Genomic DNA, 27,428 nt, shown 5'->3' with positions numbered 1-27,428 from the left:
CAAGGGGTTCCAGCGCTAAGCTGAACAATAGAGGGGACAAAAGGCATCCCCGTCGAGTGCACAGTTCTATTATCCATCTGCCAGACACCACACCTCCCAAGCATACCGTTGCCATGTGTTCGATACATAAGAGATTCACCCAGTTCCTAAAGACCAGTCCGAAGCCCATCCTGCTTATCACTTTGAACATGTAAGCCATCCCATAGTATGGAAGGCTTTTTCTACATCCAGCCCAATATTGGCAGCATATCTGCCTAGTCTTTGTGTGGCATGCAGGATATGAGTTAGCTGTCCAAGCGTGATGAATGTATTGCTCCTTGAGATAAAGCTGCATTGATCCTCATGCACCAGTGATCCAATAACCTGTTTAAGTCTATTCGCTAATACTTTGGCAAGCAGCTTCATATCCATATTTATCATAGAAAGAGCGAAGTGGGATCCCAGCTCCTCCAGATCTGTATCAAGTTTTAGCATCATCACTGTATGCGCTCACTCATGCAATTTGGGAACTTCCCCAGTGTTTTTGTCTCCACCTAGACCTCCTGAGGATGTTCGGTGAGGGTTGGTGCATAGGACTGGTAGAACTCCTAGTGAAATCCATCAAGTCTTTGTGTTATGCCATGTGGCATCTCCTTTTGGTCTGTCATCAGTTTTTCTTGTGTCAGATTGCCCGCCAATATCTTCACTTGATCCTCCATAAAGTACAGTAATTGTACGATCATTGACAGATCAAAAATCTCGAGGACCAAAATTTAAAGAATGTAAGTGCAAATAGGTAAGTATGGGTTTAGTATTCTTAACTACTCCATGGCTACACACACACACACATATATATATATATATACATATATATATATATATATATATATATATATATATATATATATATATATAAATATATATCCAAATCCATTTTCTCCGCGGAAAAAGAATTGCAAGAAATCGGAATTGGAATTGTAATAGGTGTTACACTGTATTCTGGGGATTGTAGTATATGCAGACTACACTGAAATCGGTTAGTCTTCAAAAGGCGCGCGCAATCCTGCGTAGAAACGCCACAATCCACTTGAAACTTACCTGTGAACAAGGCTGCTTAGTCGGCTGAAACGCGTCAGGCTTCTTACAAAGGATTTGATGTATGCTGTCACATTGCTTTAAGAATGAAGATTAAAACCTCCGTTTGCCCGAAAGTCCAGTGAGCAGTGCATTTCTTTCAAGAGTGTGGAGGAAAATGGTGTTTGTTGTTTAAAGGGGTGCTCCGTCCCCTTTGCACTGACTGCCCTGTGTGGTTGAGGCTCCTCCGCGGAGAAAATGGATTTGGATTATGGATTTATTTCAAGAAGGAGCCCAACCCGCCCGCACGATGCCAGATGAAAGGAAAGGTATGAAGATTTCAACCTCACAAAAAAGGCGATAGCGAGGCAAGGGAGTGAAAGAGAGTTCTTTTTCACCAGGGACTGGAAGTCACACGCTGGTTTTTTAATGAGACTATTTACGGTGACAGCGAAGCAAAATTTGAAAGTTTTAAATCCACTGTAACACCATATGGAAGGTTCCTAGACTGCAATGTCCCCAAAAACGATATGGATGGGAAAAAGAATTGCAAGAAATCGGAATTGTAATTGTAATAGGTGTTACACTGCATTCTGGGGATTGTAGTATATGCAGACTACACTGAAATCGGTTAGTCTTCAAAAGGCGCGCGCAATCCTGCGTAGAAACGCCACAATCCACTTGAAACTTACCTGTGAACAAGGCTGCTTAGTCGGCTGAAACGCGTCAGGCTTCTTACAAAGGATTTGATGTATGCTGTCACATTGCTTTAAGAATGAAGATTAAAACCTCCGTTTGCCCGAAAGTCCAGTGAGCAGTGCATTTCTTTCAAGAGTGTGGAGGAAAATTGTGTTTATTGAGATATATATATATATATATGTATTTATTTCAAGGTACATATATTTGGAGTTATATTATTAAACTTTGTTTACCTATAGAAACTTACCTTCAAGATATCTGTGTCCGCGATATTCTTGACATGATATTTTGGTCCATGATATTTCTGTTCCTGATATTCTGTCTAGATACCGTAATTGTACATTTGTCAACAAGTGTTCTCTGGGAGACGCTGCCATCTCCTGAGGGCATTTATACATATTTTCTAGGTATAAGTGGAAAACCTCCACTGTGTCTCCCTGTGAAGTTAAAGGCATCCCATTTGGCCTTTTAAGCGAAAATAATTGGCTGTACGGGAGTTCCCTAAGAAGTAACCATGCAAGGAGCCAGCCCGCTTTATCATGAGGTCATTCGATTTTTCACTCTGCTTTTCAGCAGTTAAGAGCTCGGAATGGACAAAATGGAGATAAAATGGAGATATGAAGGTTTAAAGATGTATGTGAATATAGCACCAAAAAGCACAAAGTGCTAACTGTGGATATCTGGTCACGCTAGATCGGGACCAAGTCAATGGTTGAAGCCAACCGCAATGGAATGTGGGCCGGCTACAGGAACCCAGTTAGGCCGGCAGTGAACCTTATAATTCGATCTGCATGGCTTTGGGATCTCTGTAGTGGTGGATTTTTGCAACGTTCGTCTTCTAGGACGCAGAATGATGAAGGATTAATTTGAAGATAGACGGAGCTCACGATGCTTACATGCTATCCGCCATCTTGGTAGGAATAACCAGTCATGAATAACATTAAGATAACCTATTGAAACCCTGCTATTTGAGAAACATGAGGGGACAGATCCAGTGAGTTGCCCATGCTGAGCAGATAACTTTAAGGTTGTCCTCACTTTTATGCTACCTAAAATATGGCTGAACCTCATGATTCCAACCATTGTTTGGTGGTTGACTTAAGCTGGTGAGTGTGGGAGAAATTCTTGACATTGACAAATTTTTGGGCAAAAGATAAAGGGTTAGATGTACAAAGCCTTTTTGAGTTCACAAACTGCCCAATTCATAGAATCGTGCGGTTTGCAAACTCAAAAAAGGCATTTCCAAATGTACAGAGCCCTAAATGCAACTTGGTAATCCGTTACTGAATCACAATTTGGATTTGCGATTCGGTATTTGGAAGGGGCATGTTCTGGGCGTCCTCTCCAAATACCGATTCGCATTGGTATGTATGAATGTTTTGTGACTGAAATGTGGTCACAATACATCTGCACTTTACTGCCAACTAGAAGTTGGTGGTAACCCATTTGCATTTGGGAAGAGGTCCATTGAGAATGGGTGAAAAAATTGTTTTTAAGAGCAGGCAGTGGTTCAAAGAATTACTGCCTGCTCTTAAAAACCTAAACTTAAATGTTTAATTTTTTGCGTTTATAAAAAAAAGAAAGATTACTTTATTTAAAAGCAATCACAGACATGGTGGTCTGCTGACCCCAGCAGGTCAACACCGCTGTGATGGCAGTGAATTGCAGTGGGTCACAAACTGTGACCTTCCTCATTAATATTATTTTAGGTCTCTTTGCAATCCACTAGGAATCCCTAATGAAATGCAAAATAATGTTGTACATGATTAATAGCGGTTTCCCAATTCCTAAAATCGCAAATAGGAAATCGCTTTTCTGTTCTTTTTACATCTAGCCCTAAATCCTTACAATCTAAGAATAGACAGTTTTCTACTGGTGAACAAAATAATGGAATCAAGCTCCCATCTTTACTTTTCAAACTTTTTATTCTTGTACTCCTGTGCCTACACTGGAAATGGAAAATGCAAATCTACACGCACCAAACTGAAAAGAGAAATCCAAGGTTGCATGAGCCTCACATACCAGACATAGAAGAGTTAGAGAACACTTAAATGTGTAATATGTAACTGAGAAACTTGCTATATATATCGAAGTGCACAGCCTCCACCTCTATTTGGAGAAAATAAACTTTCTTTTTAGGGAATGTTATTTAAAAAGTAAAGGTGGAAGTAAGATTTTGGGGCAAGTCACTGGGTTTGACCGGGTTCTGTAAACTAACATACCTTAGGAATACATGAATGCGTGCGTGTTAGAAAAACATTCCTATGTGGTTTCACTATTATACATACTAGGTGCAAATGTTTTGAAAAATATAGGACATTTATCTCACATTGGAGATTAGGAATCTGGCAAACCCATTACTTAGAAATTGATGGGCCTCCAAGAATGCGAATGAGATGCTTCATTGCTTGCAAATTGCACTGTAGAGAAGTGTAGTGGGGACCCTACCTGCTCAGTCGCACTCCAAAAAGACTAGGACTATTTTGCTAACATACACACATTCACATATTCATATGGTAGATTAGGTTACAGACCTTATTCTAGATGAATTGCCATTGACTCGCAGCAGCCCGATACGGCATGAAACATGTTGATCCTATTTTAAAGAGCCTAAGGTCCATTGATTCCCTGTAAGGGTCTTAGCCCTGTTTTTAACCTTGGCATGGGATTTTATTCTGAACAATAAGCTCTGGCAGTTATTAACTCATAGCCAGTTTTACCTTCACATCCCAGTCTTCCTCTCCCCCTTCTGAGTCAGGCATAGGGCAACACTTAACTATTTCAATTTTGGAGCGGATTGATTAAAAGATCTCCAGCAAAGAGTCCCTTCATAGGGGCCCACTGGGCATTGCAGCAGCTGCCCAGCAAGGAGCACGGCACGATGATGAAGCATGCTTCTTTGGTGGATGAGGGCGTGTGCATCTGAGTGAATGTGAGTGAATTTAGTGAGGAAGGGGGGACATGTGCTTGACCTAAAGTAATTTTCCTCATAATCCCGTCTTTTTGGTTTTTGACTGTGGCTGAGTGCAGCCACTCTTTTAAAGTGACATAGGAAAACACAGTGGTCCTAGACATAACTAGATCACAAACAATCAATGAATTACTTTTGTTAAATCACCTTTTGTTATAAGATTGAATCCTGCAAGAAAAAAGAGAGAAGAACACACCTGCCAAATGTATATACAATTTTTAGTACCCAACGAATAATTAAAAGACAGTAATTAGTCTTAGGCCATTAATATAAACAATTTATTTACATGATATATAAACTTTATAGAAATAATTAATTAAGAGAAAGTGAACTGCCAGGTGCAGCGAAAAGGTGCAAAAGTAAGTGCTCACGTGAAAAGGAAGATTAAGGAAGAGTTCAAAAGCAAACAATTTAAATGATTTATATTCAGCTAAAATTCAATTCTTCTAGCCGAATAACATAAGAGGCCTGCCCAACTATAATTAATCCAAATGATTCCAGATGTCTGACTCGCTGTCGCTGAATCCACGCAGACTATTGATGTAAACTGGGAAGAGGGAGATGAGGGTGCAGGCTCCAAGGAGGGGGAGAGGGAAAACCGTCGACGTTTCGACCCTGGCGCCAAAGAGGGAGGATTAACACCTGTGCTACGGGTCTTCTTCAGGACAGAACGGGAGGGGACTGGGGATACCTAAGGTTGTGAGGGGAATAGCGTCCAAGCAGTAAAACAGGCAACCCGTCAGTGGTGTGCCAGAAATTCAGTTTGAAGTCTCAAAAAAAGAGGGGTTTCTCCGTACCAAAGTTCGTACTTATTTAAGAAGTACCACACAGGGAATTAATCCCCAATAACTTTCCAATCGAAAACGTTCAGTTCAAACAACTTATTAGCACTTTGCCTCTTCAGTTAATCAGGCTAAGGTTCTGCTTGGAGAAACTCTTTTAAAGTGAGGCACACTGCTTATATGCATCCTGGTGCCAGACCTAGCCCAACTGCATTTGGGCACACTTTGGATTTATTAGCACAGCTGGCAACATAGACTTGGCAAAAGACTGCCATTGCGGGCCTAGATGCTTGTTTATGTTTATGTTGAAATAATTTCTTATTATATCATTGAGGAACAGCTTGAAAGTGAAATGATGTTCAAATATATATTCAGTGAGTCAATTTGAAAGGTGTCTTGCAAATTTGTTTTGAAGTGACATCAGTGAGGTGATATACATGACATAAGGGATTCATGTTGCTGTAATTTGAGTTTTTGTTTTACTTACCGAAAATCCTGCCTGAAGAGGGTTGAAACTCCAAAACCAGTACTAGGATGCTTGTTTCCAGTCCAGGGAGGACCTGGCAAGGTAGTTCGGGCTGGACTGTTCCCATGAGGCACAGGGTCAAGAATGATTTGCATATGGCCAGGTCTAAACTGGGGTGGCATGGTGAGCAAAAGAAGGATCGATTTAACCCAGATCTCTTGACTGGGGGTGAATGTTTTGATTTGTTCTGCATTCTGTCCATCAATTGTGTGTCTTTCCCCATTTATTTCAATGCAGTAAATATGTATTTGCCACCATTTTGGCTATAGTGACACTTTTCCAGGGAATAAAAAAACGGCTGGAAGTGTGGTAGCCAGTTAACCAGCTGACATGCTGGTGGCTAGTGGTGCTTGGATGTGAGAGGTAAATTTGTTGACTATGGGCCACTGGAAGTTGAATAGCGCCATTAGCTTTGTTACGTAGTTAGTGAATGATAGGAGACAAACATAATTTAATATAGTGAATGCATGACATTTTTGAATGGGAAAGCAGTCCAGTCCAATTTACCAAATACACAAGCACTTCAAGTATGTTGTTTACACTCACAACCCCCCTCTTGAACATTGGTTCATGTGCCAGTATATTGCCATTGCTGAAAGACTGTAAAGTGCCATTTTGCCTCAGTTTCTTTTTTACTAGTGCAATGGGAAAATATTTGTTATAAAAACTTATGGAGGTCTTTCAAAAGACTCGTCATGAGGGTGAGTTTCAGCCAGTACCGGCTTTTAACTCCATAGTGCAATCATGCTTGGACTTGAGCAATGACCTAAAAGTCACTTTCATGACTTTGGACGAGTTGACAGCTGTGCTAGAGGAGGAAAGACTATTATTATGAGTTTCAATCGAATCAGTGGTCGGGAAATTGTAAAATCATGCTCAGCTGTGGTTCAACATTTGTCAGTAAAAAAGAGGTCCATGCCAGATTTTTGAGATAATCACAGACAAGGCTAATGTGTTTCATTTAGCATCCTCATAGTAATACATTTACCCCATTTGGATATCCTTAAAATTTAGTATCAATGTGACAGTTCTGGACCTATGCTATATAACTCTGTCCTGATGAGAATATCAAGACCTATGCATTTTCTTTAGGTCATGTGACAAATTCCGCCACTTGTTGGGTATTTGGCATAGGTGAGCACAAACATACCATTTTGGTTTACTATGTAACACCATTAAATAATTTTCCTCAAAAGTGATTATTATTTTTTTAAGGAATCAAAATTAACAATTTTTCATTTATTTTCTAACAAACCTTTATTAAAGTAAACACCACTAATTTTAGAAGGTCACGCACTGTATTCACTTGCCTAGGGAATTTTCACTTGACTTCACAGCTTATAGCCTCGGCTGCCGTGCACAGAGTCCCTTCTTTGCCGCACACAGATGAACTAAATTAGAGGGACCTTTGGTTATGGGTATGTCCAGATATGGGTCTCCATTAGGACTCAGGGGCTGTGCCACGCTAACATTCCTACACATTTACATAAAAACAATTATATCTCTAATATAAATTTATGTATTTAAGTCTGGGCTGTATGTTTCAGGCTGCCTGCCTCACCTCACTCTGAAGCAGGAGACGGAAGCCAGGCAATAAATCAACTTTCTGAACTGTGATGCAGGATGCAGGCTTTCTCTTTTAAAGCCCTTCCTTGCCATTGTAGTCTTTGGTAGTATGCACTCTGTAGGCCAGTGACGCAATCAGCGGTATGGTTTCGGGTTTCCGAGACTTCATCCCTGTGTTATTTCAGCCATCCGTCATTTAAAGGCAAAGATCCCACCCTTTCATCATACGTGAGAGTGGATGTAAGCATGTCTGATCTGGTGCCTTGTTCTCGGTAATGGTAAAGTGTTTGCAAGCTAATGTTGTGTTATGTATATTGTGCTGAAACCCCTCATCACGCTAACCTCCCTCACTGTGACACCCAGGCCCTCCCAACAGATTGCTGGCTCTGTTAGAAGTAGAGCTGCAGTATTTGTTTCCCCATGAAATGGATCCAAAAACAAGCAGGGCTGGGGGCATGGCTTGGCCAGCGGACATGGCGGTTGTGTAGAGCCGGAGCTCCGACCAGCCTTCAACAATCCTACCGAAATATCCTGGCCCCGGTCATCTGTTACGGTTCCCTGCAACGCTGTGTGTATCCTGGTCCCGGAGATATCAGGGGACTGCGCCTGGGGGCACTGAATCCGCTCCTGGGGCGGAGAGAAGATCCGGTGGGAGACTGCGTGACAAGCGGTCCGAAGCGGCCTACTAAGCCGGGACCTCGATTTCTGGGGCCTTGTTCCGGCGCGCGCCAACTGGTACGGAGGGCCGCGCCGAGGGCTAGAGAGGTTCCAGCCACACTGCACCTTTGAGGATCCTGGGGCCCTGGGGCGGTAGTCCCCGATCGGCAACGCGGCAGGAGATGTGGCCGCGGTGAATCCTTGGCAGACACCGGTGACGAGAACGGCCGGAGAGAGCGGCCGCCATCTTTGATTGGGAAGGAGTCGGCGCTGCATTGCGGATGCCCGCGTCTGCCGTGAGGGCGGCTGCCCCGAGCTCATAGGCTGCTGCCCCGGGTCAAGGTCAGTGCGGGGTCCAGCAGAGCGCCGTGCAGGGCGGTTGCTTGGCTGCTTTGCCCATCGGGGGTCAAGTCGGGCCCCGGGCTCATTCTCACTCGGGGCGCCACCCCATCTTGTCCTAAAGGCCCCGGCCCCACAGGGAGGGGAGCAGCGACTAACGGTGCGAGGGGCCACTGCGGGCCCAGATAGCCCGGTGGTGGTAGACACAAGAGGACAGTGAGGCTCCGCGGCCTATCGGGGGCCAAGTCGGGCCCCGGCAAACACTCTTAGGGGAGCGACCCGGGCAGTGGCCTCCTTATTGGGTGAGGCATCGTGAAGCTGCGGCTACCAGCCGGATATCTTCGGGAGCTGGCTGGGGAGCGGCGCTGCAACCTAAGGTCGGAGATACGGGCTCGCAGGCCTATACCATCCCCCAACCGAAGAGCAGCTGGCGGTGAGCAATTGTGCTGGGCAGTGTCTGTGGAGATATTGGTTGGGACGTGGGCCGGAAGGGGGCATTCCTCCCCGGGGACATCATGACGCGGGGAACACAGGGCAAACAAGGCCCCATTGAAAAATGTACCGAAGCCGCCGGCGCTGAAGGGGCGCAGGCTCAGGTGCCCGACAATGCTGCGCTCCTGGCTGCAATCATGCAGTCCAGAGATGTCCTGGATGCTAAAATCGGGGCGGTGGGCTCGGATGTTATGCTCCTCCGGCAGGACTTGCGCAACGCCGTGGAACGCTTAACAGGCGCCGAAACGCGCATATCTGCTGTCGATGACGACGTGACTACCTTGAAAAAGAGGGTGGTTGCCCTGGAAAGAACACAGAAGGATCTGGTTTCGAGGGCTGAGGATGCGGAGGGCCGTGCCAGGCGCAGCAACCTTCACCTCTTAGGATTTCCAGAAGACTGCGAAAAGGGCAATGCGGAGCGTTTCCTGACGCAATGGCTGGAGGGATGGATGCCTGCCGATACTCTGTCCCGTTGCTTTGTGGTGGAGAGGGCTCATCGGGCACTGACGCAGAAACCCCCCCCGGGTAGAGCGCCCTCACCCCATGATTGCAAAATTACTGAACTATGCTGACAGGGACGCCATTCTGAAACAGGCGAGACTAAAGGGCAACCTGACATTTGAGAACTCCAACATCCTCATTTTCCCGGGTTACACGAGGCCGGTCCAACAACAGAGACAGTCGTTTACTGCCGCCAAGGCTCGCCTCCGGGGCTTAAAGTTGCCATATGCTCTGCTTTATCCAGCAAGGTTGCGGGTCGTCTTTCAGTCCCGCACTTTCTTCTTTGACACACCGGAGGACGTCTCTCGTTGATCGGATGAAACTGTCAAGGTGCACGTAAACACAGCAGGGGGCGGAGAATCTGACTCCTCAGCCGGGGGCCCTTCTGGTAGGGGTCCCGAGAAGCAGCGGAAGCGCCGTGGCAGATCCCGCTCGAGTCGCGACTCGCAATCGAGATCTAAGACACGTCCAGACAAAGACTCGCAGGAGGCTCAGGAAAATGTGTCCTGAAAGTAGGAGGAACTGACATTTGCGCTAAACTTTGCTTACTTGACTGGGGCTTCTGGTTTGGCTGGAGGCCACGCTTGCTCAGGGTGAGGGAGGGGACGACAGCCTAGTTCTATATGGGCTGTGACTTGGGGATTCATTGGAGGAGGTGTTCCTGTGCTCCCCGTTGGGGCCGAGACCACGCTCCGACCACGACAGGTACTTCCGTGTTTGGGAGGTGCGGGGTGGGGGGGGGGGGGGAAGTTGATGGGGCTTGGGAATGTTTTGGTTCAAGGGGGGGGCTTGAGCGTAATTTGCTGATTTCGTCCTGTCTTGGGAATTGCCACTGCTGCCCGCTGTGGGCTAGACACTACTCACAGTTCTTTCTACAAATGTTGTCGGATAGTGGAGGATCGCGGCTAGGTCCCTGCGGGACACGCCTGTTGAGTTGGAATGTGAGAGGGATGCTAGACAAGGTGAAGAGGGGAGCTGTGTTCGCCTGGGCTAAGAAGAGGGGCACTGACATACTGTTGTTGCAAGAAACTCACCTGCTAGGCACCAAAGTGCTTTGCTTGCAGCGTAATGGTTTCACGCATGCCTTCCACTCGGGCTTCACGAGGGGGTCACGGGGAGTGGCCATCCTTTTACATCGTAGGGTCCCCTTTAGTCTCAGACGCACATGGGTGGATGCACAGGGCAGGTATGTGTTCGTGCAAGGGGAGATTGGGGGTGAGATGGTTGTCATTGGAAGTGTGTATGCGCCGCCCCCCCTGCAATGGGCTCTGGTGGAGAAGTTGATGTCTCTTTGGGTCAACATGCCCTCTGCCCTGTCTGTGGTGGGGGGGGACTGGAACGATGTCATGGATGTTTCGTGTGACAGGTGGTGGAGCACTGCTGGCACTGGTGGGGACGAGGTGAGGGGAGAACAGGCAACCCGGTTGAGGGCAATGGCCACGGGGTTGGACTGGGTTGACTCCTGGAGATACAACCACAGGGCGCGCAGGTAATTCACGTACTTTTCCTCGGCCCGAGACTCGTTTTCGAGGCTGGACTACATGTTTGTTCCACGGGCAATGGCCAATAAGGTTCTGTCAGCGGAGATACTACCACGGGCACTGTCGGACCACTCCCCGGTCTATGTTGTGCTGGACACCGGCCGTACTAGGCAGCCGTTGAGGTGGCGTATGTCGCCCTGGCAATTAATGTAGGGCCCTTACCGTGCTCACATCACTCACGAACTTGCGTACTATCTGTCCACGAACGAGGGCACGGTGGAGTCCCCTGCGGTGCTGTGGGAGGCCATGAAGCCCACGCTGCGGGGAATCGATATTTCGTGGTGCGCGGCAGCTCGGAGGGAGAAGCGTAGGGACCTTGTGCGGCGAGAGGCGGAATTAGAGGAGCTAGAGCGCAGAGGACGGGGGGAGGCTGGCGGACAGGTGCGGCGGCAATTGGTGCTGGCGCAACAACAATACACCTCCGTGTTGCTGGATGAAGCCCGGCAGGCCTGGCTCGCTACCCGTAGCCGCATATATCAGTGGGGCGATATATCGTGCAAGATGCTACATCGCTTATGTCAGGGCATCATGCCTGGCCGGCCATTGCCCCGACTAGTCGCCCCGGATGGGGAGCCGCTCTTAGAGCCTGCTGTGATAGCTGGTAGCTTTGCCTCGTACTATGAGGCCCTATATGCTCCCTGGGAGTGTTTGGAGGCGGAGATGGTGCAGCGGTTCATAGAGTACCTCCCTCCGAGGGCCGTCACAGATTAGGTTCGTGAGGTGCTGGATCGGCCGTTGTCGGATGAAGAGCTGATCACGGCTCTGGGTGAACTGAACCCGGGTAAGGCACCGGGCCCAAATGGGTTCCCGAGCGAATTCTTTAAACAATATGCGATGCAGCTGACCCCCCACTTGCAAACAATGAATGCTAAAAAATATGAAGACAATACATTTCAGTGGTTCAGTTCCTCTCTTATTTCCCATGGTTTACTTAATCTTGCTTTCCCCAAGCGTTATTCATTTTATAATTTTGTTGTTTATCAGTGTTTTTGTCTCTGCAACCTTTGAGGCTTGAGCCATGGCAGGTGTTTATGAGGGGCTTTGCTTGAGCACGCAGGCGCTAAGGCTGAAGCCAAACAAAGTGCGTGTCAGTGGGTTGGCCTCTCTGCAGAGCAAACAAAACAATGTTTATGTATTCCATTTCAAACTGAAATTCTGTGGATTAGTATGTGAAGGGGGTGCACAGATGTAAAAATATTTGCAAAACAAAAGTAAGAGAAATTAAAGTGCTTAAATTTGAGGGAGTTCAGTGCATCTTTGGGGTGGTGAAGTGACAGAGACGCGAGGAAGTGCATTCGGCGAAGAGTGAAAAGAGGATGCTGAAGAGGAAGGAGAGGTGATTGAAGATGTCCAGATTGACAACATAAGCAGAAATACATATCTCACATAAAGCACACATAACTGAAGGCCAAAACTTCTTCCACAGGCCTCAATGCTATTTAATTCACAGACTCACAGTTTTAGAAATGAAACATTTCCAATGTTAATTATTTATAACAAATCATTGTTGTTACTCGTTATCTTAAACAGCTAACACCCATTGACAAAGCCAATCATACTGACAGGCTTTAGGTGTATGTCAGTTTTTGTGTGATTGATCTGGATACAATTACTTCTTAGAGAAAAACCAAAATATCGGTCAGGTGGAACACTATGGGAATCACAGAATTTTATTTGACATGTTCCGTTATAGAGAGGCCCCACTTTTTTCATCCCACTTAAGGACCTTTCTGCATATATTTCTATAGGACTGGTGGCATCCAGCAGTTGTGGGTGCTTCTCAAAGTCTGATTAGAACATACTTTTCCAAAGTTAATGCTGCATGCAGTAAAAACACTGGACAAGCATACATTTTAAAGGGACAAAGTTGTCATGCTGTACAATTTACACATTACAGTAACTGTTGAACATATTAATGCAGGAAAATATGGGGCAGTTTTCAATGTGTTTAATATTTCATGACTATACGCTCCCACTGCTTTAGAAACCTTGCTTTATCACTACATTCATTGCTTTAAAATGCCCCATTTGCCAATCTTTTTTTTTCTTTCTTTCTCGGGAGAGGGACTCACCCTGGACCCCAGGGTTGTCTATTGAACTTGTTCACATTGCTTGCTATATAAAAGTACTGCCCAACGTTTACGCTCATCACTTTTAAATGTCACCAGCCGCCACATTTTCCGATTGAGCCCTTGGTAACTATCTATGATCAGTAAGGCTGTCTTAGTTGTTCACAGAAGGTACAAAGATACTGTCAGTCGTGGAGTATTCTCAGGCAGCACAATCTTTAGGTGTAATCATCAGACAGATTGCCATAGCCAGAAAACATTCCATGACTCTTCAGGTTACATGCAAGATCCATTTATCTCACATAATTCACTGATTTTGATCCAATCTATGGCCAGTGGTGGATCTGCAGAAGCCCTTTCTTGCAAAATTCTCTCCTTACTAGCAATATTAGATAAAACACTAGCCTTTGCTCCTGCTTCCTCATCAGCTTAGTAATACATGGGTCAGTCGCCATTAAGATCAAAGTGAGGCTTACCTTGATTCAAGATTTCACCAAGAGTTTTACTTACAGCTCCCCAGTATGCCTTTAGCCCCAGACACTCAACGAACATGTGTCTATCGTCATCTGCAAGGTAATTGCAACTCTTACAGCTTGGAATAACCAGTGTGAGCTTGGCTAGTCTCCAGTTTTATCTATTGAGAGTAAAGAAATGGTTTCCCTTTAGGGGAGCAGATTTTACAGTGGAATAAAGTAGACTTAGAGATACTTACCAAAGGTATTCTGATGCAAGCTCTGGTAAATCTGTACTCCATACTCCATATAGTTCAGTCAGATATTTTTCCTGGGCTTTGATGATTTCCCAGTATTAAAACGTGACTTCCTTCTGTAGCCTAACCTTATTCATTAAAATGTTGTTATGCTCTCAGCCATGTTCCCCTATTCATTTTTTGTGCTGACCGCCATGAGCTCAGTTGAAGGTATTTAAATCTTGAGATTTTCCCATTTTTTGCAACATATATATCCTCCAAGTCCTCCTTGTCTAAAGTCTCCCCAGATGTTATAGCGAGCCAGTTCTGAAAGCATCACTGAGCTTGTCCGTCAGATAAGTTGATGTTCCAGGGGAGTCTCATATTGGTGCTAGTGCTGCATAATGGATGGATGGAACACTCAAATTAATCTTAGTAACTGGTAATTACCCAGGGCCAATTCCCAACCCATCGTTATTTTGCACACAATGTTACTTCAGTGTGGACCCAGCTACATGCAAATCAGTCTTGTCCCTGCTCCAATCGAAACAGTCCAGCCCAAATTGCCAAGCCAGGTCCTTCCTGAACTGGAAAACAAGCAATCCAGGACCAGTTTCATCCTAGTTATGGGCTCATCAGCCTGGTACAGTTTGGTTTCAGTGACACAGTGTGCCCAGGACTCATGTTTGGGTATACCCATCTTACTTAGGGTGACACACTAAAGTATACAAAGAGTGATGGATGGAATGCTTGAATTAATCTCAGCCACTGGTAATTACTCTGTGCTGCAACCGAGTCCATTGTTATTTTGCACACCATGTCATCTACGTGCAAATCAGTCTTGACCCTACTCCGATTGGAGCAGACCAGCCCAAACGTCAGAGCCAGGTCCTCCTTGAACAGAATAATTACCAGTGGCTGAAATTAATTAAAGCATTCCATCTATCACTTTTTTTGTATCCTTTATTGTGTCATTCTAAGTGGGACGGGTATGCTCAGACATGGGTCCCGTACACAAAGTGTCACAGGAACCAAGCTGTACCCAACTGATAAGCCCATAACTGGAGGGAAAACGGCCCTGGCTTGCTTGTGTTTCAGTTCAGGAAGGATCTGACTTGACAGTTCAGGCTGGAGTGTTCCTATTGGAGCAGGGTCAAAACTGTGAGGCAGCTAGTGTAATTCTTGTTATAAAGTAGGGTTTAATGAGCTGATAATCTCGCAGGCTTATGTGTTACAGCCTTAACCATCCTGGTCATTCATTTATCCGCCCAAAAATAATCAATATGAGAGTGGTGCACATATGTTTTACTATAGAAAGGAAAACACCTTTGAGAGCCGACCGTCATATGCCAGACATACCACTATCCCAGATCCTGCATCATATTTCTCAGCTGCCATCTTGATTTCAAGGTGGATGTATAACTGCTCTTGGTGGTTCTATCTAAATCCTTATCTAAAACAAAATGAAAATCTCATCATATGAGAATTATATCCATATCAGTTTGGACCATAATATCCAGCACATTTCCATTTCGAGCACCCCGTTTTTAAAATGGGCATGAACCATCTCCCTGAGCTATCTGTTCTCTACTCTATGTCCTTAGTATGAGCATTCTTATATATAATAATAGCTACACCTTTTGTACCCCCAAATGATCTGAGCTGACAATGTTTTGTACCCAGCAGCATGTTTTAAATCAGGTCTTACATTCAGTCCTATCTAGATGCATTTCCTGGAGAATAATTACATGTGCGTTAGGCCTCTGTAAAAATTCTCCTACCACGTTTGACCTTTTCTTCACTTGCAGACATTTACATTCCAAGTAACCACCTCTAGCAGTCTACCTATACTGCCTAAAAAGCTGCCCTCCCTTAACCCTACTCCTCATAAGCCAGTCAATGGTACTATGCTCTCTGGATGAAATATATTAATGACCTCTTTTTCCTCCTTAGTGACGCAATTTGAGGATTTTGTGTTCTAATTTCCCCCCAATGCTCCCTTCCCACCCCTTCCCTCCCTGAGGAAACCTCCCTACCTCAAAAGGCATTATCATCTTCCCTGTTGGGATCACCAGGGGAGGAGCTGGCAGTTACACATAGTATAATTATTAGTTCCTTATAGAGCCATAAATCAAAAGCTAAAATTTAACAATATATCCTTTTAACTTACTCAAAAAGTTTAAAGAAACTTAAATAAAATACACTATACTAACAGCTATCAATGATTGCCAACTGAGCTTTATTTGGGCCAGAAATTTTGGCCGCGCTATCTTCCCCTAGTGTATTCAACTCATTCATTTTACATTGCTCCTGCTGCCTACGTGCCGTAGTCCTGCCAATGTCTGAGCAGGCCCAATAGTTAAAGTTTTCACTTGTTAATGGGGCATCTTTCCGGGCCCTACTCAAGAGTAACTCCTATGTGGAATAGGCTAAAGAAATTAAAGTTTTTCGTAAAATTGTATGTTTTTTACCACGCCCATAAGGATCTCTATGAACTCTCTATACATCGACTTCTAGACCTAGAGCTGACCTATCGTTTAGGATTCCTGCCCTCAGAAGATTGATTACAAAATCTTTTAGGTGGCTACCCTCTGCTCCCACTGGGAAACCTAGTATTCTCAGATTATTCTTCCAGGAATGTATCTCAATCTTCTCTTTATCTTCTACAAGCTGCTTATTTGGAGTTTCAAGAATTCTATCTCTTGCGTATTATTCTGAAGGGAATAATTTACAATCTCCATAATATCTGTCTTTAAGCATAGAATTAAGCTTTCAGGTCTGGACTGGACTTGCTTAATCGGTCTTGGAGATTTCCGTTTATATCACAACTTTCCAATTGTATACCCATTTCTAGCTCCTGGGGAGCTCTCCATTAAATACTTCCGGGCTGAGGGATTGCATGCAGTTAATTCTCTTGCTGATGGGAATATATGCTCCTCGGTTAGTGTCCTGAGGTAGGGTCTGGGAGGGAGTCCAGGAGTAAGTCTGTGCTGTGTACTCACAAACTGTATTTACCCTCACTCTCCCTGCTTCCCTCCTTCCTCTCCACTTCCATTGTCAAGACATCTTGACTCCTTCCTGTTCTCATCCATGTTCATAAGCTCAAAGAAGGAGCTTAAAGAGGGTGTTGTTTTTTAATAAAACAATTCTCACTTGGTTTCATTGCTCTTTCTTTAGTATCTTAAGGCCTGGATGCATTTCTTGATGGACTGTCAGAAAGTTTCTCTGCAGTGTGTGGTTTTCAAACAACAGTACCCTTATGAGCCTTTATACTCCTAACCTCACCGACTTCCAGTCTCCTCCAAAATACAGACCTCAATGAGTATCTGTTCCACACTGTTGCTACTGTAATAGCCGGTCTTTCTGTTCCTAATGCCCTGCCTCCCCTATATACATCAGTACTATACACCCCCTCCCCATTAAGAGCTGACCTGGAGTCTGTCTCAAAATTGAATAGGGGTATCTTGTCCCCTGTGAAGTCATCAAGAGGTACCTGAAAACTTGTTCCTAGAGCATCTGTCTTTCAGGGGGTTGGAGAAAATGATCCTCTTTGTATCTCCACACTCCTGCCAACTCCTATCGCAAAGTCCTGCACCCTGCATGTGCTGGCTCTGCCTAGATTTAATCTGAAGGAGAACGCGCATTGCTGCAGTTTGTCCCGCCTCAGCAAGTGAGCCGCACTAGCCCAGCAAGAGCTGCAAGGAACTTCACACATCCAGCCCCAAGCACTCTGATACTGAAAAGTTAAGGTAGGAAGTTTGCCTCCTAATCAAACATCAAGCGTCCTATGCCAAATCTATTGTAGTAAATCAAAGGGCAATGTTTGTTTTTCCAGCCGGCCAGCACCAGCCCTTAGGTCTAAGCATTCCTCCATGTGGGTCTCATAGCGGCATCAACCGGACACAATTTTTCCTTTCAATCACAAGCACCCTGCCATGAGGGATGGCTTTTCGATTGTGGTATGCTACATGGGACATGGGCTGGCTGTGCAGACTAGACAGTTCCTATTGGACCAGTATCAAGTCTGATTTGCAAGTGCCTGATATCTGTCTGGATTTGCACAGGGGTCTAAAAAATAGGATGGAATGCAGCTTCAGTAATTACCAGTGGCTAAAATGTATCTAAGGGGGGCAGCACAGAAATCCCAAAGGCCTACATGACAAAAAGCATGATTTATGTCTGAGGCTCACATTTCCTTTAGGTTACACTTATCATGTTTCTCCAGATTTTTCACTCTGAAGAAAGGAAAACACTACTTATATGATTTCTGTGTCACAAACTCACTAGTCAGTATTTTCAAATGGGGCTTCTAATGTGAGGGATTACAAAACTCCGTAGTAGTGTGGCTCACTGGTTAGAGGCGGCAGGCCTGAGAGCAGAAGTCAGCCTGGGACCAGGGTTCAATTCCCGACGCGGCAGGGTCGTGGACCTTGGTCAGGGGACTCGATAATTCTCGCTTCGGTGCTTACTCTAATCTGGGGTTCCACTCGGCAACTCTGGGCATTAGCTTGCCTAATCTCCACAACGGCCCCACCAATTCCGGGGATGCCTGGCTCCACCTTGGGGACTCCCAGCAAGGGACCATCCCACAGGGAAAGCCAGGACGGGTTCCCCAGAGTTATACAGCGCCGGGACGCCCCGTTGCTGGGGCAGCTGTGCGCTTTACAAGTATACTACATTTACATTTACATTTACCATTGGATGAGAGTGAGAGACCAATTCCTGCATAACAGCTTCAACAAACATGTCTCACAACACTGCTTTCCCAGTTTTCTCTTTTTAACCACCTAAGGCCAACACATATTCCTACCGTCCTAGGTACCCTTTTTCCATTCTGCAACAGTTTCCAAATGATCTTCATTTTAAATATTAGTTCTAATTTCCAGAGCTATAAAATGAACATGTTCATGCTGTTCATTGCATTTATCTGAATAGACTACATAGGGCCATCATTTCTATGCTACAGATTAAAAGGTATACATATTCACATATTCATCAGCACTGTATGATATTATGCATGCACAATGTTGTCAGAGTGTTTCGCTGGCTTGCATTGGATGATAATGGGCCAGCACTGGGGCATATCAGGCCATGAGAGTGTGCGGTTTACGGTTGAGCTGATGTTAAGTATTCACCTAGTGCTGTGATATTGAGTATTTGTTTTGTCAGATTGAGTAGGCATTGTTAGATATTGCCGCAGTGTTACATGATCTTGGAGCACTGCCTTGTTGTCAGATGGGTGTATGTGGGCAAACACTGTATATTAAGACAAGTGTTTCTACAGAACCTACCTAATGGTCTGAAAAGGTAATTTATAACCCCATTTAAAATGTACCACTCAAGCAGAGACGTGCCTGTCTGATTATGTGCACAGGCAGAGCCTTAGCTCTTTTTTGCTCAACACCTTACAAGAAATGTTATAGTGAATGCTTGCGCATATTTTCTATCCGGGTTCATCTATGTACAACATAAATTAACGCAGAACTTGTCAGACCATCATTGTATACAATGCATACACATTGTGATAATATAATGTATCCTTGCACTACATGTAGAAGCGTGTTAGATCCCTAAGACAAAAGGATGTTTATAACTATAAAGCCAGATTTATTGACTTTGTTAGTAATTGTTTAGGGACCACTAGCAGAACATTATGTTAGTTTGTTAAATTACCTTTAAAGTTTTCATCCGGTTACTGAACGTATACACATCTGGCAGGGGCAGATGAAGATATGCCACGGGTGAATATCCCTTGAGCCGTTCTGCGTATGGCAAGAAAGTGTGAAGAGGGGCCCGTGGTTTCTTAAGAAGGTGACTGGGATAAAGCAGATTTTACCTTTAGAGATGGTAATGAGGAGAACTGTGAGTGACTGCAATGAAGAGGTCCTGTGCCAGCAGAAAAGTGCCGCCAAAGAGTTGAATGTACACAGGCCCATCTAGTATTCACCTTATTGTGCTGATGGCCAGTCTGTCCCTGACATCTGGGGAAGAGAGGGGTCTAAGCTATGTCTTTTCATAACTTTTCTTCATTAATCTTTGGCTTAATATTTAAACAAATTCATTCATCCCTCTCTGCATGTGTAGTCTGGGACCAATTTGGAACATCAAAACTAATGGCATCACAGGAGTCACAATTATACTGAACATGACAAATATAAAAATGTCTAAATAAAATGCAAAAATGTCAAGCTTCATCATTACTCCAGGAGAATACTGTGATAAAGAAGACTACAGGATACTTCCATTATTACTTTAGCACTTGAAAAATATATTATTGCAAGAATTTGTGTTATTAGTTGAGGGGGTTGGAAGCCCCACTCAAATATTAAACACAATCCCAGTCCGGGTGCACCACAAAAGTCACTTGATAAACCTGCAAGTAACCATCTGGAAGATTGGCACAAAGTAGTCAGGCTTAAATTAGCAGCAATGTGTAAAGAATGTATTCAGTATTCAAACAGCAATTAATTGAAATTACAACACAAGAAAAATCTCAAACCAATGTAGAAAAATAGAGTAAAAAGTCATAATCAGTGTTAACTTAGGGGCATGAAGACACAAGTTTTAATGTCCTACATCCGAGAAATGTGCATTGTAAGCACGTATTTCTCACCTTGCTTGACTCAGATATTTGGATGAACTTCGCAAGGGAACAAGGACTCTGCATGTTTTTGGATCCATTTCGTGGGGGAACAAATACAACAGCTCCACTTCTAACAGAGCCAGCAATCTGCTGTGAGGGCTTGGGTGTCACAATGAGGAGGTTAGCGTGATGAGGGGGTCTCAGCACAATATACATAACACATTAGCTTGCAAAAACTTACCATTACCGAGAACAAGGCCCTAGATCAGACGTGCTTGCATCCACTCTCACGTATGACAAAAGGGTGGTATCGAAGTCTTTAAATGATGAACAACTGAAATAACGCAGGGATGAAGTCTCCGGTGACCGAAATCGTGATGCTTTTTGAGTCTCTGGCCTACAGAGAGCATACAACCGTAGACCAAAATAGAAAGGAAGGGCTTTAAAACAGAAAGCCCTGGGTGCTGCTTCACAGTTCAGAAAGTTCATTTACTACCTGGCTTCTGTCTCCTGCTTCAGAGCGAGGCAGGGCAGGCAGCCTGAAACAGACAGCCCAGACTTAAATACTATGATTTATTTAGAGCTGCACTCATATATCTAAATAAATCGATGTATTTAATATGTTTTCATGTAAATGTGTAGGAATTTTAGAGGGGCACAGCCCCTGAGCCCTAATAGAGAAAAAAAAAAGTTTTCCTAACTATAAAGTAGTTTTAATTACTGGAAAATTAATTTAATATGTATATGCAAAATAAGTGGGATTTGTACGATTGAACTTTTATACTAATAGAGCTTTTCTCAGTACACTGTTTAGAAGTGAACTGACTTGTAACCAATCTTGCGAAACTGAAGGTGTTTTCTCCCAATTATTGTGAGGGCTCAGGGCTGAGCAGTTTCAAATTGAGGGTGTATATAGACAACTTGTACAATCTACATAGTCTGGTGTACTATCTTCAATGCTTAGAGTATGGTACTAAGCAAGAGATATATTCAACCTTAATTATTTTGTAACCTTCCCATTCTCTGCAAACTACTTCAACTGTCTTGATAAGTAATTAATTCTGATGCTTTAAAATTATTTAAAGAAAGCAGTGCCCAACTAATCTAAAACCTCAGTCTGCAATGTAACGTTTTAATTGTGCAGTTTTATAGTCATCGCTTTTTAAATATGCTTTGCTTTTTTACGCTTAAAACAGGTCTCTCGGGTGAAAAACTGCAGAGGGTAATAAACAATTTCTATCTAAACTATTCCCAGGTTTCCAGTACACAAAATATGGCTGCCGTAGGAAAAGCGATAACAAAATGGTTCACCGCAGCTTCTGTGAAGCGAACAGAAAACCGAAGCCTATTCGCAGAATGTGCAACCTGCAAGAATGCACACAGCCACTGTGAGTACTCCTAGAGAATTGTCGTTCACCTCCAAATGAGTTGTAAAATGGGCAACGAGGCATTACTGATCGATGGGAAATTCTAGAACTTTGGCTAGTTGAATTCATTGACTTTCATTCACCCACTGAGAGAAGTGGGGATGTGACATCACATACCCTTTGACCTCCATCAGCATCACAGCCTTGACATCTGGTCTGAAGATTAGACCCATAACATCCTTGTATGTCCCTATGAGGGGGATAGGGGAAGGACTACAGAAAGTAGACATTAGTTCAGAGCCCTGCTTTCTTTCTGTTCCTTCCTTTTTGACCCCAGAGATGAGATAGCAAGTGTTGTGCCACTTGTTATAAAGGGGACACGAGTCACACTTGAGCAGTATGAATCCATATGTCTAGCAATAGCTTCTATGTGAGTGTGTGCTCTACTGCGAACGAGGTACTGAACAAAGATGTAAACTGGCAGTATTTTTTAGGCTTCATTGCATTCCTAGGAAACAGACTTTTTCATAGTTAACCAAGGTTTTGTTAGGGGCATTTGAAAACACACATATTGACCAGCTATAGATCCTGGAAATAAACACAGTTCTGAAGAAAATGAAATACATGTCTTTTTTAGACTGACGCCGATTTGAGAATGTATATTGGATAAAGTCCTCCCACTGTGAGTTCTCAGGAAATTGCAGACCATAAATGAGTTCTGTGACTTGTAATCCTATGGATATACTTGGCTGATGCACTGCCTGCCTTTCTGGGGAAACATCCATTACAACGCAGTCATTACAATGACCTACCTTTACAACGCAACTGTGCAACGCAACTGCCTTCACATCGCATGCCATTACAATGCATGCCATTACAATGCATGTCACTACAAAGCATGCCATTACACCGCATACCATTACAATGCATGCCACTACAATGCATTATAAGGTAAGCAATGAAGATTCTTTTAGTATTAGGGTGGATTTGGGTTTTGGGGTACATGGGAATAGTAATTTTCACTCCTACACTATCTAACACTTACCCTACTGCTGCACTCACTGGAGTGGGAATAGTAATTTTTACCCCTACACTATCCAACACTTACCCTACTGTTGTCCTAAAAGTATTATGCATTGTAATGGTATGCATTGTAATGGAATGCGTTGTAATGGTAGTTTAAAAAAAAATGCGTTGTAATGGCAAGCGTTGTAAAATCATGTACTGTGACAGTAGTTGCGATTAAAAGACTACATTGTAAAAGCATGCGTTGTAACATCACATATTCGCCTTCCTGTGTCCTGCAGACAATATAAACAAATGGCCCCTCCTTGTATTGGACTTGATAATGATTGACTGGGCTTGTGATCAATCAAGAGTGTTTTATGCTGAGTGTTCAGCCAATGACGGTCTGTAGTGGCAGAGACAACCACCTGCCTCTCTCATAGCTCTGAGCAGGTGTGCAATGCCGCTCAATCGTGCCTTGGGCAGTTAGAGCCCAGGGCTAGTGTTCTATTTTGCCAAATGAGTCAGCAATATGATTACAGACAGCTCGTTTGAAATAGGTCACAATGAAAGCAAAGCACACTATAAAACACTCTTTTCCTGGTTTAAAAACAGAGGTTGTTTTTCAGCATGTTGGTGGAAGGGACATTAAGTCCCCAATAACATACAGTGGAGTCCAGGATCCCCGACTGTAAACATGAAATATGTTTGATCTACAGTTATTATAGACATCAATCTTCTGATGGTCTAGCGATCTCCTTAGAAATGTCAGGTGGACCACAATATAGTCGACCTGATTTCAGGAAGGAATATATTTATAAAATGTAATGCCTCAAAAATCTACATCCGATCTATGCAGACATATACTCTTTAAACATAACTTTTGTTTCATTTTGCCTCTCAGTTGGATAGCAGATGACTGGGAACACTGCACTAAAACCTGTGGAAGTTCTGGTTATCAGATCCGCACTGTGCGTTGCATTCAACCGCTTCATGATGGAACAAACCGGTCGGTTCACAGCAAGTACTGCAATGGAGAGCGCCCTGAAAGTCGAAGGCCCTGCAACCGATCTCCATGTCCTGCCTTTTGGAAAACAGGAACCTGGTCTGAGGTAGGCATGGTGTTTGCACGGAAATAGTTATGATATCTTTGTAATGTGACAAGCCAACTGTGAGTGCCTTTCCTCTTGCCTCACTTTGCTCACTCAGTTTCTTTAAAAAGCTATGTTAAAAGAATTATTCAAATATTGGAGTGCCCTTGATATGCATGCAAATAGTTTTTAGTAGCAAATCAATTTATTCATGAGTTCCGGAGATTTTCTGTGTTTTATATATACATTTGTATTCTTCCTAGATTCTGTCTGCTTGTCTAGCACCTGAACATGGGGACAGTACCCCCTGAGAATCCCACCGGTGAGGGAGTTCTGACAGAAAATGGATATCTAATGAGCTCTTGCATTCAAGGCAGCTGATAACATATTGTCTCTGTTATTCACTATAACAAGTACCTGATTGTTCTTTCATAATGAGCACATAAACCGGTCATTACTCCATGCTTGCCTCATTTCCTATTCATAACCCTATTTACTGATACAAATGAAATATGTCCTGATATTAATTTACATTACCACCATAGCAAGTTATAATGCACAAAAATAGATCCAATGACCTGTTCTGTGATTCTTGAATCATTCATCAAAGTTTCACTACTTTCTACAAACCTTTAGTTTCTTAGGACTCAAACAACAAAATTAGGAGGATCGTGCACTCTTCTGCCCCTTTAGTGGGCATGAGTTTTCAAACTGATAAGCTTTACAACTCACCAAAAACATACTTGTCTAACTCGAGGCATATATAGTAACCATGCCCTGCTATCATCTTTTCTTCTACTGTTTTGCTGAAGAGGGATTTATTGCTCTTGAACCAAACTGCTAAAGAATGTTCTTCAGGACCAACTACTGCCTTCAACATCTGCTGAGTCAGAAGCCAAAATTTCCAGCCACGGATTTAGGGTTTGGTTTTCCTTTATAGTGTAACATTCAAAATGGCTACCACACCAAATCTGGTAAGGCTTTTTCGCAGACTTTTCAGCCCGATGCAGGATCTAGGAATTTAGGGCACCTGTTGCTTTTTTAGGCACTGGCTTCTGGTATCAGTCCTTCCACAATGCCACTACAATCACCAGCATACACTGTCAAATTGCTCTCAAGGTTGCCAGGATGAACCTGTAGCAAATTGGGCCTAAATGGTTGCAACTCATCCAATGACAATACTCTGATACTGCCAGCCAATGTTACACAGTATATCCTTTCCCCTGAATATGTATAGTGAACTTGGCTACATCCAAATGGCATACTCAACTAATCAGCATGACCATGGTAAGTTAGTACAGGACGTGTACCAGTGGCGTGGTAAATGGTATATGTGAATTGCAGTGTGTATTTTTGCACCACCCACTTTTACGACTGAATTTTATGGCTCCAGAGAACACCATTGTGTCCTGGCTAGTCTTACTTGCTTCCTTATGCCAACTACCCCTCCTGGGGTATAGGCTATCAACCAGGATTCTCTGTTCTGGGCTTTTCTTTAAATCTGACTCCAGGTCTAACCTATCTCCTTGCAGTCAGCCTCGAGGCCTTGGTGCCAGGTGTTTCTTGGCCTTCCTCTTTTCCTTTTCCCTTGAGGGTTCCAGCTCAGGGCTTGCCTGATGGTGTTTGATGTGGGCATGCAAAGGGTGTGACCTTTCCAACTTCAGCGTCTTTTCATGATGTCTTCATTGGCAGGGAGTTGGAAAGTCTGCTCCCATAAGTCATTGTGGCTGATGATGTTTGGCCAGCAGATTTAGAGGATTTTCCTCAGGCAAGTGTTGATGAAGGTCAGGACTTTGCTAGTGATGGTCACTGTTGTCATCCAGGTTTATGCTCCATAGAGAAGGACCGATTTTACGTTGGTGTTAAAAAGCCTGATCTTGGTTTGCATCATTTGGTCCTTGGAGTTCCAGATCCTCTTTATCTGAATGAAGGCAGCCCTTGCTTTGCCGATTCTTGTCTTTACATGGGCATCTGTCCCTTCCTGCTTGTCTATGACACCGCCCAGGTAGGGGAAGACCTCAACCTCTTCCAGTGCATCACCTGCAAGAGTGAGTGCAGTTGTACTGGCCGTGTTAGCCTGCAAGTTCTTGGTTTCCCCCTGTGGATGTTAAGGCTAAGTTGTGCTGATATGGCTGCCACATTTTCAGTCTTATCTTGCATCTGCAGATGGGTATGGGAGAGTAGGGCCAAGTTGTCTGCAAAGGCTAGGTCATTGAGCTGCTTTCAAGGTGTCAATTGGATCCGATTTTTTATCCTTGCTGTGGATGTCTACATGATTCAGTCTTTGGCCAGCAGGAAGAGAAACTGTGAGGGCAAACAACCCTGCTGGACTCCAGTCCTCACTTGCAAAGCTTCCCAAAGTTGTCCTCCTTGGGCCATCTTGCAGGTTATTCCCTCATAAGAGTTGTTGATGACAAGTTTATCTGGCACATCGTAGTGGCAGAGGAGCTTCCAAAAGGGTTCTCTGTCCACGCTGCCAAATGCCTTGTCATAATCAATGAAATTGACAGAGGGGGGAGTTCCATTTCATCGACTTCTCAATGATGGTGTGTAGTGTGGAAATCTGGTCTGTGCAGGATCTATCCTTGCAGAAGCCAGCTTGCTGGGATTGCAACTGTCAACTTTTTCCATCGTTCTGTTCAAGTAGACTCTTTGCCTGGGGTTGATAGAAGAGTTATCCCTTTGTAGTTTGTGCAGATACTCAGGTCACCTTTCTTGGGGATCTTGATGAGATATTGCTCCTTACAGTCTGATGGCACCTTTTCCTCTTTCCAGATCCTTCCAAACATGGGGTAGATGATCGTGTCTACTGATGTTTCAATGTCTGCCTTCAGTGCTTCTGTAGGAATGTTGTCAGGTCCTGCTGTCTTCCCATTTCTCAGATGTTTGATGGCTTGCCTTGCCATATTTCTTCCATGGTTGGTCTGCTGCAGTTGATTGGTAAGTCCTTGTCAACTGGCTGTTTGTCTGTTGGAGACGGCAGCATGGGCTGGTTCAGCAGGTCTTCAAAGTGCTCCACTCATCTTCATTGTTTGCTTTCATTACCCATGATCGTCTTCCCAACTTTGTCTTCAACAGGTCTTTCTGGGTTGCTGTATCGGCAGGAGAGTTTCCGTATTATGTCATGGAATTCTTTCTTGTTTCCATGACTTGCTGCTTCCTGGGCTTCCATGGCAAGACCATCAATGAATCTTGACTTGCCTGCTCTTAGTGTTCTTTTTGCTTCCTTGTTGAGTATGATGTATTCGCCTTGAGCTTTTTCTTTTTCTGCTCTTGTTCAGCTGGTGTTGACTGCAGCTTTCTTTTCCTTTCTCTCCTGAAATTTGGAGAGAGTCTTGGTGAGGTGCATTCTTTATGCTGGTGTTTCTTGGGACCCAGTACCTCCTGGCAGGTTGATGCCATTGTCTTTGATCTTCTTCCACTGACTTTCTACTAGGTCTCTTTCATCCTCTAGTTCTTTCAGGACTTGAAACTTGTTACTGAGGGTGACTAAGTATC

At 44.1% G+C, this 27,428-nt stretch overlaps 1 protein-coding gene across 2 annotated transcripts in view; it reads left to right on the top strand.

The window, feature by feature from the left end:
* LOC144818519 (A disintegrin and metalloproteinase with thrombospondin motifs 3-like) overlaps window positions 1-27,428 on the top strand; it is a 641,954-nt gene that overhangs the window by 566,416 nt on the left and 48,110 nt on the right. For both annotated transcript variants that reach the window (XM_078676013.1, XM_078676012.1), the window contains 2 exons: window positions 21,723-21,855; window positions 23,744-23,951. In XM_078676013.1, coding sequence (XP_078532139.1) covers window positions 21,723-21,855; window positions 23,744-23,951 — 341 coding nt within the window. The remainder of the gene's footprint in view (window positions 1-21,722; window positions 21,856-23,743; window positions 23,952-27,428) is intronic.

This window comes from Lissotriton helveticus, chromosome 2_1 (genome assembly GCF_964261635.1).
Source record: "Lissotriton helveticus chromosome 2_1, aLisHel1.1, whole genome shotgun sequence".
Lineage (NCBI taxonomy): Eukaryota > Metazoa > Chordata > Amphibia > Caudata > Salamandridae > Lissotriton > Lissotriton helveticus.
Note: the sequence above shows the minus strand (reverse complement) of the source record. Positions and strands in the feature narration are given on the sequence as shown.